The 13,249-nt window shown below is 44.0% G+C and overlaps 1 protein-coding gene across 1 annotated transcript; it reads left to right on the forward strand.

The window, feature by feature from the left end:
- Positions 1-3,045: 3,045 nt before the first annotated feature.
- On the forward strand, positions 3,046-13,124 carry hapstr1b (HUWE1 associated protein modifying stress responses b). Its single transcript, XM_029643571.2, has 4 exons — positions 3,046-3,416; positions 4,730-4,813; positions 6,293-6,583; positions 10,114-13,124. Exons 1-4 carry the CDS (start codon positions 3,221-3,223, stop codon positions 10,374-10,376), a joined length of 834 nt encoding a protein of 277 aa, XP_029499431.1. The 5' UTR covers positions 3,046-3,220; the 3' UTR covers positions 10,377-13,124.
- Positions 13,125-13,249: the final 125 nt, after the last annotated feature.

Here is a 13,249-nt window from a genome sequence, read left to right on the forward strand (position 1 = left end):
CAGGTAGGGGCGAGGAGAGGGACGGAAGCTATACTGTTACATATGCATCGATAATAACAGAGAGTAGCAACAGCGTGGAAGAGAGGGGGAGCAATGCAAATCGTCTGTGTAGCCATTTGATTATAAGTTCCTCAAACTTTGTTTTGTAAACATAGCTGAGCTGCTAAATGTTTTAATGAATTCACTTAACACTCAGTCCATGTCGTTACACAAACTGTGGTTCCCTTTACTAGAGGATGGGTCCCCTAGATTCACACCTGTCTGCCTCCAGCCTTGAAGGTGTTTGATCAGCAATGAGCTCAGCCCTGGGTCGTGTTCATTACACACCAAACAAAAGAAAACAGAGGGGGGGTTGGTTTCCTGGGGCCCAGAGTTTTTCCAGTTCTGGTAGACTAACCTAACCAGGTAAAACATGGGACCCTAGTTGTAGGGTATGACATAGTAATACATCAGGTGTAAAATAGTTTTATATGGGCTATGATGGGACCCTAGTTGTAGGGTATGACATAGTAATACATCAGGTGTAAAATAGTTTTATATGGGCTATAATGGGACCCTAGTTGTAGGGTATGACATAGTAATACATCAGGTGTAAAATAGTTTTATATGGGCTATGATGGGACCAGAGTTGTAGGGTATGACATAGTAATACATCAGGTGTAAAATTGTTTTATATGGGCTATGATGGGACCCTAGTTGTAGGGTATGACATAGTAATACATCAGGTGTAAAATAGTTTTATATGGGCTATGATGGGACCCTAGTTGTAGGGTATGACATAGTAATACATCAGGTGTAAAATAGTTTTATATGGGCTATGATGGGACCCTAGTTGTAGGGTATGACATGGTAATACATCAGGTGTAAAATAGTTTTATATGGGCTATGATGGGACCAGAGTTGTAGGGTATGACATGGTAATACATCAGGTGTAAAATAGTTTTATATGGGCTATGATGGGACCAGAGTTGTAGGGTATGACATGGTAATACATCAGGTGTAAAATAGTTTTATAAGGGCTATGATGGGACCAGAGTTGTAGGGTATGACATGGTAATACATCAGGTGTAAAATAGTTTTATATGAGCTATGATGGGACCAGAGTTGTTCGCATCATGGTTAAAAGAAAACTAGAAAACAACTGTGATTGGACAATAGAACTAACAGGGCAGAGCTGGCTTTATGCAGGGTTGCATCATGTAGGTCTTTGCATCTGTAATTTTAAAATACTCACATTGTATGTCATCACTGTGTTGATTGATTCATTGATAAGGGACCACCCAATGTTTGAATGTAAACTTTTTTTCTCTTAACACAAATAAATAGGCCTATTTTAGGCTATAAATACATGAAGTTACCACTTCCGTTCCCCTGGCCAGAGGGGATCAGAGCTCAAAGCCTCCTTCACTCACGCTGCCAAACTTACCCTAGTAAAACTGACTATCCTACCGATCCTCGACTTCGGCCATGTCATCTACAAAATAGCTTCTAATACTCTACTCAGCAAACTGGATGCAGTTTATCACAGTGCCATCCGTTTTGTCACTAAAGCACCTTATACCACCCACCACTGCGACTTGTATGCTCTAGTCGGCTGGCCCTCGCTACATATTCGTCACCAGACCCACTGGCTCCATCTACAAGTCCATGCTAGGTAAAGCTCCGCCTTATCTCAGTTCACTGGTCACGATGGCAACACCCATCCGTAGCACGCGCTCCAGCAGGTGTATCTCACTGATCATCCCTAAAGCCAACACCTCATTTGGCCGCCTTTCGTTCCAGTTCTCTGCTGCCTGTGACTGGAACGAATTGCAAAAATGGCTGAAGTTGGAGACTTTTATCTCCCTCACCAACTTCAAACATCTGCTATCTGAGCAGCTAACCGATCGCTGCAGCTGTACATAGTCTATCGGTAAATAGCCCACCCAATTTACCTACCTCATCCCCATACTGTTTATATTTATTTACTTTTCCGCTCTTTTGCACACCAGTATCTCTACCTGTACATGACCATCTGATCATTTATCACTCCAGTGTTAATCTGCTAAATTGTCATTATTCGCCTACCTCCTCATGCCTTTTGCACACAATATATATAGACTCTCTTTTTTCTTTTTACTTTTCTACTGTGTTATTGACTTGTTAATTGTTAACTCTGTGTTGTCTGTTCACACTGCTATGCTTTATCTTGGCCAGGTCGCAGTTGTAAATGAGAACTTGTTCTCAACTAGCCTACCTGGTTAAATTCATTGAAATAAAAAATAAAACAATTAAATAGGCTTCTCTAGGCTACCTGCAGCTATGGTTGTTATCAGTTGGCTACAGTTGATCAGACAGAAGCCCTGATTTATTGTGCACGAGTTGACAAATCATGAGGCAAATCAGTCTAAACAACAGTACTTTGTCCCTCTTTTCAATACTTTTTTGTTAATATTTTTATCCCAAATTTTGGGGCAAATGCCAGCTCACTACACATTTTCCAGCGGCTCTGCTGTGCTGATCTTTGCAATGTGTGTAGATGGAAACCGCCACATAATGCTACAAACTAAGAAACATATCCTATATGTATGTTCTACTTCCCCTAAATTTTGAGTTAGTATCTCGAAATGTTGACTTACTATTTAGAAATGTTGACTTATGTGTCTTTACATTTTGAGATAGCAGTAAAAATAAAAAAATAAAAAAAGATGTAGATAGTACCTAAAAAAATATGTAGCTAGTAGCTCTAAATGTTTCGATAGTATTAACATTTCAAAATATTTTTGGTGGCAGGAATGGGCTTCCATAAATTTTGAATGGCTATAAATTCTAGTGGAAACCTAAAACCACAGCTTTTTACTTCTCACACAAGCTTTAAGTAGATAAGAATTTTCGTGGCGTTCCTTTACGTCATTTTTATGACATATGTTTCTGTGTTCCACTGAAATCATCAGCATAAACCTGAAGCCACGACCCAGAGCCATTCTGACCAATCACTGATTGGAATAGGGGCGGGGTAGAAACGACAACACGGTAGTATGACTTTTATATAGGCGGACGTCGGCAACGTCAAAAAAACTAGTTGAAGAGTCTTTTCAGACCGGAGTAGTCGGTTTGAGAAACAGCTATTAAGTCATAACAAAATTAATGCATTTCCTAACGGACATTTATTCGCATCGCCAAGTCATTTATTAATCGACATACTAAAGTTGTAATCTACCCGAGGGTTTTAACGGTGTAAATGGAGGAGAAGAAGAAAGACGGAGACCCGGAGATTCAGGAACACGGACCCGAACATTGGTTCTCAAAATGGGAGCGGCAGTGTTTGGCCGAAGCGGAGCAAAGAGAGTCAAACGAGGAGGAGGCCGATAACGACCAGGATAAATTATGGCATCTCTTCCAGAATTCCGCCACTGCCGTGGCTCAGCTCTACAAAGGTCCGAGACAAGACCAGAACTAACTAACGTTTATTCGGATGTCACCCCTGCGCCGTGTTACTGAGCTTTGCTATGCTACTCAGTCGCTGTTAGTGGCGGTGGGAAGTAGCTCATGTTAGCTACCTAGCTAGTAGCCATAGCTAGTAGCCAACTAGCTAGTAGCCAACTAGCTAGTAGCCAACTAGCTAGTAGCCAACTAGCTAGTAGCCAGTTTACCAGCTGATCAGCTGGTTAGCTAGCTACTGTACTGTAGCAACTGTTTGCCATTTTAAGTCAAGACATCCCGTAATTATAGTTTGCTCGTTTTCTTTTGTGTATTTAGTAAAATAAAACACCTAAATGTATCTTTTTATGAAACAAAAACTATCTTGAACGTTACAGTAATTTCCCCTGGCTGTTGTTCGCCAAAACGTCTATCTAGCTAACGTTATCGTCTATAGCTGGTTAACGATAACTGCTAAGCAACATAACCAGCTATCTCATCCAGTCTTTTTTTAAACTAACATGGTTTATACTGTTACCAGAGTTAACCATCTGGTTAGAGAAACTGCGAGTCCGACCAAATGTCAGTGAACATGTATCAGAGAAACAAAATGGCGACGGAAACAACAATCATCGCTGCGCGACATTCCCCTTGTGACAGATTGTATCTTTCACTGTTGCCTTTTTGTTAGGTGTGTCTGGGGCTAATATTACTTACCATAGATATACATGAACGTTTTATAATATCCGTTTTGGTTTTATGTCTACAAATCAACGAATAACCCGAGTTGTTATAACAGTGCATAACTGAAAATTTAAACAAAATGGCGAAGATTTACTATTGGCTTTTGGGGTTATTGAGAATTCTTACCCGCTACTGTAATACTAATCATAGTTCAGTATATCTATCGTTAACCGTAGGTTCTTTAGTTACTAAGGTATCAAGTATTTATAATATACGACTGCAACTTTCCTGCTGAAATGGCAATTTTAGTTGGAGCGTTATGCACTCGTGCTCATAAACTGTCGAGTTGGCCATCTAGTGCTGGCTGACAGTTATTTTTATTCCAAAGCCCGCCTGCAACTCTAGATGCAAGACAAAATGGCGAATAAAAACAGTCTCCTGTAATCAAGACGCTTTCAGTCTCATGTGTTGCCTTGTATCATGTACTACTAAAGTGGGAATACTGTACAATTAATTGGCGCCTAACTTGCTATATATGTAAACTGTTGTCAACCAGGCTATCTATGTAAACTGTTGTCAACCAGGCTGTCTTAGTAGGAAATTCCAACAAACCTGTAATGTCTTTGGTGGTGTGTTGTCTCGACAGACCGAGTATGTCACCAACAGGGGGGGCTTTCTTTGTGGGTGCCGTTTCAGAACGCAGCCACAGCCGTGACCAACCTGTACAAAGGTAGGTGTCAGGGACACTCAAAAGTGTTTTCAGTTTCTTGTCTTCTAACTTGCTTTCACGACAGTATAGGATCATCGTAACAGTCTATAGGCTTTTCATTATTGTTCTGCTGTGGTCTAAGCATGTATTGATTTGCATTGTAGTTGTCAAGATATTTGGCCTACCATGTAGGGTACTTCACAAGACTCGTTAAAGGGTAGTCGGGACAGAGCTACATAGGTTGAGGACCAAAGGCTCATCATCAAAGTCCATAGGCTTTCCTTCGTCATTCTGCTGTAAACAGGACATGTATTGATTAGTAGAAACTTGTAAACAATCAAGGGCCTCTTCTAGTCACCTGAGTATTGACCATCTCGCCATTTACAACCGTCCTGTCAAGTTCTGGTCCTGGAGAGCACAGCAGGGTGTGCAGCCTAACTCTCAAACTCTAGTCGGTATTCTGCCTTCTCCCTACAGTTTTCAGCCACCACCTTCGCCAACGACTGGCTCGTGAACTACAATCCCGACACTGTATTTTTTAAGGTTTGGAAAAGTCAATAACCATCGCTTGGATACGGCTGTGGAAATATATGGCCCTTGTCTTTCATCAGTGAGAGAGAAAACTGTAGCAGTTACAGATCCACACAGCTATGGCTGCCTCATCAAATGAAACTACACTTGTACTGCACTTCCTGAGTTATGCTTCTCAGGTGTTTCGGAGCACATAGCTAATTAGCACAGGTGATGGCCTCTGTAACATGGAGATATGGCCCTGTGGGAACCCTATAAAGGTGTGTATCCATTTTACCTTTTTGTTTTTTGAAAATTGATTTCTTGCTGATAGGAAAGATATATAGTTTTGGAAGCATACAGACCTTACCTCAAGTGATGCATGTTAATGTTCAGATTGAGCGTCGAGGCTCTTATCAAATCTCCCCCGTACAGAAGACGCCTCGGTCCAATAACTAATGTGTATTGGAACAGAGACATGTTCAACGGCTAGTTCCAGTTCAGCACTAACACACCTGATTCAGCTGATCATCAAGAGTCCCTGTGGATAGTTGAATCGTGTGTGTTAGTGCTGGACTAGGACAAAAGCCTCCATACCCTGTGGCTCTCCAGGATCATGATTCCAGCATCTGTGCTGTCTGACTGGCAACCTCTGGAAGAGGGGGGGGCTGCCTGCCCATAGTTCTATAGTGAACCGTCAACTGTTAGTCACAGGTTTCACTCAGGCTACACAGAGGAACCTTCAACCAAGTCTCATCACAGGTTCTCTCACACTTTCTCTCACACACACTTTCTCTCACACACACTTTCTCTCTCACACACACACACACACTTTCTCTCTCACACACACACACACACTTTCTCTCTCACACACACACACACACTTTCTCTCTCACACACACACACTTTCTCTCTCACACACACTTTCTCTCACACATTCTCACTCACTGTCACACACATTCCTTTCTCTTTCTGCCCCCCACCACACAGAGTCTGTGGAGGCCCACCAGCGTAGCTACGACCTAGGTATACAGATCGGCCACCAGCGTCGCAACAAGGATGTGCTGGCCTGGGTGAAGAAAAGGAGGAGAACCATCCGGCGAGAGGACCTCATCAGCTTCCTGTGTGGCCGGGCCCCACCCCCCCGGACCTCCAGAGCCACCCTCACCCCAGGACACAGACTGACCATGGTCTCCCCTAACCGGCCTCCCCCGGCCCCTGAGACAGACTCCTCTGTGGAGGCTGACCTCCAGCCCTTCAGAGAGGCCATCGCACTGCATGGTAAATACACAAATATACAGTGGGGTCTAAAATTGACAGCTTTGATAAAGGAGAGCAAAAATTACTGTATAAAATCAAACAACTGAGCTGTATTATATGGTTAAAAAAATGAGGAAGTTCCACTACCGGTCAAAAGGTTTAGAACACCTACTCTTTAAATGGTTTTTCTTTATTTTTACTATTTTCTACATTGTAGAATAATAGTGAAGACATCAAAACTATGAAATAACACATTAAGGAATTACGTGTTAAACAAATCAAAATATATTTTATATTTGAGGTTCTTGAAATTAGCGACCCTTTGCCTTGGTAAACAGCTTTACACACTCTTGGAATGCATTTCAATTAACAGGTGTGCCTTACGAGTACATTTGTGGAATTTCTTCCCTTAATGCATTTGAGCCAATCATTTTTTTTATGACAAGGTATACAGAAGATATTTGGTAAAAGACAAAGTCCATATTATGTCAAGATCAGCTCAAATAAGCAAAGCGAAACAACAGTCCATCATTACTTTAAGACATGAAGGTCAGTCAATATGGGAAATGTCAAGAACTTCTAGAGTTTCTTCAAGTGCAGTCACAAAAACCATCAAGCTCTATGATGAAACTGGCTCTCATGGGGACCGCCACAGGAATGGAAGACCCTGAGTTACCTCTGCTGCAGAGGATAAGTTCATTACAGTTACCAGCCTCAGACATTGAAGCCCAAATAAATGCTTCACAGAGTTCAAGTAACAGACGCATCTCAACATCAACCGTTCAGAGGCGACTGTGAATCAGCCGCCATGGTTGAATTGCTTGCAAAGAAACCACTACTAAATGACACCAATAAGAAGAGACTTGCTTGGGCAAAGAAACACGAGCAATGGACATTAGACTGGTGGAAATTTGTCCTTTGGTCTGGAGTCCAAATTGGAGATTTTTGGTTTCAACCACTGTCTGTCTTTGTATTTGCTGTGTGGGTGATCGGATGATCTCCGTTAGTGCATTTCCCACCGTAAGCATGGAGGAGGAGGTGTTATGGTGTGGGGGTGCTTTGTTGGTGATACTGTGTTTTATTTCAAATTCAAGGCACACTTAAACATCATGGCTACCACAGCATTCTGCAGCGATACGCCATCCCATCCGGTTTGGGCTCAGTGGGACTATCATTTGTTTTTCAACAGGACAATGACCCAACATACCTCCAGGCTGTAAGGGCTATTTGACCCAAGAAGAAGAGTGATTGAGTGCTGCATCAGATGACCTGGCCTCCACAATCTCCTGACCTCAACCAAATTGAGATGGTTTGGGATGAGTCGGACCGCAGAGTGAAGGAAAAAGCAGCCAACAAATGCTCAGCATATGTGGGAACTCCTTCCCACATTTGTATGAAACTTTTGGTTGCTACATGATTCCATGTGTTATTTCATAGTTTTGATGTCTTCACTATTCTACAATGTAGAACATAGTAAAAAAACAACAACCTTGAAATGACACCGCCTGGTATAGAGGTCCTGGATAGCAGGGAGCTCGGCCCCAGTGACGTACCTTAGGGTTAGGGTCAGAGAGCACATAGCACTGCACAGTAAATACAGATACAGTGCATTTTAAAGTATTCAGACCCCCTGATTCCCCCCACACACACTTTTTGTTACGTTACAGCCTTCTAAAATGTATTAAATAATAAAATGTCCTCATTAATCTACACAATACCCCATAATGACGTCACAATACCCCATAATGATAAGCAAAAACAATTTTTTCTTTTAAAATTTTTACTTAAAAAAACGTATTTACATAAGTATTCAGACCCTTTGCTATGAGACTCGAAATTGAGCTCAGGTGCATCCTGTTTCCATTGATCATCCTTGAGATGTTTCTACTACTTGATTGGACTCCACCTGTGGTAAATTCAGTTGTTTGGACATGATTTGGAAAAGCACACAACTGTCTATATAGGGTCCTACAGTTGACAAGTGCATGTCAGAGCAATAACCAAACCATGAGGTCGAAGGAATTGAACTTCGAGCTCAAAAGACAGGATTGTGTCAAGGCACAGATCTGTTTAAGGGTACCAAAAAAATGTCTGCAGCATTGAAGGTCCCCAAGAACACAGTGGCCTCTTAACTTATTCCATTTTGGAACCACCAAGACTCTTCTTAGAGCTGGCCGCCCGGCCAAACTGAGCATTCGGGGAAGAAGGGCCTTGGTCAGGGAGGTAACCAAGAATCTGCTGGTCACTGACAGAATTCCTCTGTGGAGATTGGAGAACCTTCCAGAAGGACAACCATCTCTGCAGCACTCCTCCAATTAGGCCTTTATGGTAGAGTGGCCAGACAGAAGCCACTCCTCAGTAAAACTGCTTGGAACGTGCCAAACGGTACCTAATGACTCTGACCATGAGAAACAAGATTCTCTGGTCTGCTAAAACCCAGATAAAAATCTTTGGCCTGAATGACAAGCGTCCCGTCTGGGGGAAAACCTGGCACCATCCCCATGGTGAAGCGTGGTGGCAGCATCATGCTGTGGGGATGTTCTTCAGCGGCAGGGAGAATAGTCAAGATCGATGGAAAGATGAACGAAGCAAAAGTTCAGAGTCCTTTAATGAAAACCTGCTCAGGACCAGGGCGAAGGTTCACCTTCCAACAGGACAACAACCGTAAGCACACAGCCAACGTAGGAGTGGCTTTGGGAAAAGTGTCAGTGGCCCAGCCAGAGCCCGGACTTGAACCCAATCGAACAACTCTGGAGTATCCGTGTTGGTCATTCAGAGGGAGAGTCCTAAACTGCACCCTATTCCCTACAATCAGGGAGGGGCAACTTCGATGGGGGCGGGGCCTAAACAAATCTGAACTAGTCGAGAGGGGCTGCAGTGTCTCGCCAGTCTGCGTATCAATACCCCTTCACACACACACATTGTGAGGGAAAACATTTGTGGGCCCTGCTCTTGACAGCAGACAATGTTTTACATTTTAAATTTAATTTTTTTTGCAACTGTAGACTTTGCCATGGGGTGTAGAGAAAATGTTGCTGGTTTTTAAATCAAGTTTACTGTAATGCTACACATTTTGCCATGTGGTTTTCATAATATATGAGTAATTCCACCATGATAACAAGTTTAGGTAACAGGCCTCAAACTAGCTTTGCATTCCCCCCCCCAAAAAAATGTTTTGCTGACATGGGCTGTTTCTATCAGTCCATAAGGAGAGAAACGGCTGAGGCACATCACATTTTGTAATGTGTATTCTACTATAAGTTGAGACTAGAGGTCGACCGATTATGATTTTTCAACGCCGATACGATTATTGGAGGACCAAAAAAGCAGATACCGATTAATCGGCCGAATTAAAAAATATATATATCTATATCCATCCCCATTTGGGGATGTACCATTGTGCCCCAGGGCCTGAATGCATCCTAGACTTCCTTTTGTTTTTCATGTCTTCATGAGTCAGGGTTCGAAGATTGAGTTTGACCTTGTGGTGGTGTTTTTCTTTCCTTCTCACCTCCCTACCTTACCCCCCCTCTCCAATCTGTCCTCTCCAGGTCTAAGTGGGGCTATGGCCAGCATCAGTGTTCGTTCCGGTACCCCGGGCTCTCCCACCCACGTGGGGGGTGCTGCTGGCGGTGGGGGTGGGTCGACCCCGGTGGGGCGTCGGCGTAACGGTCTCCATGATGTGGACCTGAACACTTTCATCTCCGAGGAGATGGCCCTGCACCTGGACGCTAACCCCAGGAAACGCAGCTCCGCCCAGTGCAATGACGTCATAACAGACTCCCCCACCCATAAACGCAACCGGATGATCTGATTGGGCAGCCCAGCCCCCAGGAGGGTTAAGAGACCTTTGTGAGAGGGGGGGAGGGTTGAGATCTTGAAAACAGACAGACTGAAGGATGTATGGCTGTGGAGTGAATCGGAGTTGGGGACTAAGGAGGCCTTCCATTTAGTTGAGTGGGTGGTGTCCTCCTGTCCTTGTCTCCTTTCCTAGTTGAGAGCACTGGTCTAAACTGAAAGCATGCTTATTGGAAACCTGTCATCCATCCTTCCTAACCCCTTTAGGCTGCATCTACACAGGTAGCCCAATTCAGATCTTTTTCCACTAATTGGGCCTTTTGACCAATCAGATCAGTTCTTTTCCCAATGGGCAACAGAACAGAATTGTGCTGTCTTTGTAAACGCAGCCTTAGTGATCAGTGACTGTGAGGAAAGGAAGCGAGGACAGAAGGGCATCGAGGAGGTTGGGATGCAGCCCCCCGTTCAGAGGAGAAATGCACTGTGCTGATTTGAAATAAAAAAAGCCACTTGATCCTCTACACTTGTTGCTCCCCCCTCTCCCCCCCCCCCACCCCTCCATCCTCACCCCTCCTCCCTTCCTAAGGAAACGAGGGCTGTGGAAAACGTGTTACTCAGTGAACTAGATAAGGATTGATGCCAGAAGTGGTTCTGTTGGAGAGATGCCTTTGCTAGAACTTATTGCTTTGTGTTCGTCATCCTGCTCAGTGGACATTGATGCTGTCTGTGATGATGAAGAGGAGGACTTCCCTCACTTGACATTTCCTGACTGTGTCCCAAATGGCCCCCTAGCCCCTACACCCTAGTCCCTACACACCACCCTAGTCCCTACACAGCACCATAGTACCTACATCATAGCCCCTACACCCTAGTCCCTACACACCACCCTAGTCCCTACACAGCACCATAGTACCTACATCATAGCCCCTACACCCTAGTCCCTACACAGCACCATAGTACCTACATCATAGCCCCTACATCCTAGTCTCTACACAGCACCCTAGTCTCTACACAGCACCCTAGTCCCTACATCATAGCCCTTACACCCTAGCCCCTACACCCTAGTCCCTACACAGCACCATAGCCCCTACATCCTAGTCTCTACACAGCACCCTAGTCTCTACACAGCACCATAGTCCCTACATCATAGCCCCTACATCCTAGTCCCTACACAGCACCCTAGTCCCTACACAGCACCCTAGTCTCTACACAGCACCCTGGTCCCTACATCATAGCCCCTACATCCTAGTCCCTACACACCACCCTAGTCCCTACATCATTGCCCTTACATCCAAGTCCCTACACAGCACCCTAGTCTCTACATGGCACCCTACTATATTACAGCATAGGGCCCTTTTGAAAAGTGTTGCACTATACAGGGTGTTGTTTGGGAGCAGCCCTGGTGTTTCCTGTGTCTAGTTGTGATGGTTGAGGGGTCTGAGGGGCTGTGGGGTCTCAGGGCTGATTCTCCCAATAGCAGGCTGTTGATATTTGATTGTATCGGCTTCCTTTCTGTCTTGACAACTGTGCTTCAGCAGTCATGTTAGTGCAACCAACCCGCAAGGGTCAGCGTCCCAAAATCGCACCCTATTCCCTAATATAAAGTGAACTACTTTTGCCTACAGGTCACTCTGGTCAAAGTAGTCCACTATGTAGGGAAATAGGGATGCTGTTTGCTGCACGAACCCCAGTGTTCAGGTTGGTGTACCTCTGCTGCAGTTGGTTCATTTACACACCGCCTTGCTTCTTCTGTTGAGGTGTGTATTTCAAAGTTCAGGAATGATCCGTGTTACTTAACGCTGGGATGATATCTGACCTGTCGCCAGACTAACCCTCCGGTCAGGTGATGTCGTGTAGGAAACCTATAGGAAGGTAAACTATGATCACTGTTCACAGTGAGTAAATGTGATGCTCCCTAAACTTTCAATACATTTATTTTTATGTAAAAGATGGGACAGATAAACGCTCCTGCAAAATAACCTGTGTTTCTACTCCACTACACCTCTGTCCCCTTCTGAGTATGTTGATGTTTTTGGAGTATTCTGTTCAGTGTGGTTGTGTGTTCACCATATAACCTGAGTTGGAATAATGATTTATTTTTGTTGCACTTAAGCCTCTTTCACATCTAAACTCATGTTGATCTTCCCACCGGAACCAACCAGGCCGTCCATCCTCCACCTACAGGTCTTCAATTAGACATCACCACCTTCACCTCCCTCTGGAACTGGGGGGGACCACCTGCCACCAAACAGAAACAAACTGAAATTATTTGCTACTCTGTGCCGTAATGAACATGCCCCAAAACCAGAAGAGAAAGACTGAAATGTTTTTGCTACGTTGTGCTGTAATGAACATGCCCCAAAACCAGAAGAGAAAGACTGAAATGTTTTTGCTACGTTATGCCGTAATGAACATGCCCCAAACCAGAAGAGAAAGTCCTGTTTTTTTCCCGTTGCAAAAAGTTTTGCTATGCTGTGCCATACTGAACACCACCCAGAGTAAGAGATGTGGGAGGAGCTAGTGGAGGCCCCAGGAAACAAACTGACAGAATTGTTCTTTTCGTGAGCGAGGGGGGGGGTCTAACATCCCAATGTCCACACTACTGTTTAGTATGCCGTATGAAGGGCCGATCCAGTGCATCGCTCCATACTAAGTGATATTGTGACGTAGTCTGTCTTCTAATGGGTGTTCATTATTGACTTGTGTTGATGTGAAAAGATGCAGTTGCCTGACTATTAAAGCTGAAAGGGATAGTTTACCTGAATTATTAGAAAATGACGTTGGTTTTCTTACCCTGTATAGACGAGGCATACAGCCAGCCATGCTTGGATTATTGTTTACATGTGCTGCGTTTAGTACCCCCCCCAAAAAAAACGTAATTGGTGCTGT

The sequence above is a fragment of the Oncorhynchus nerka genome, unplaced genomic scaffold (assembly GCF_034236695.1).
Source record: "Oncorhynchus nerka isolate Pitt River unplaced genomic scaffold, Oner_Uvic_2.0 unplaced_scaffold_1156, whole genome shotgun sequence".
NCBI lineage: Eukaryota > Metazoa > Chordata > Actinopteri > Salmoniformes > Salmonidae > Oncorhynchus > Oncorhynchus nerka.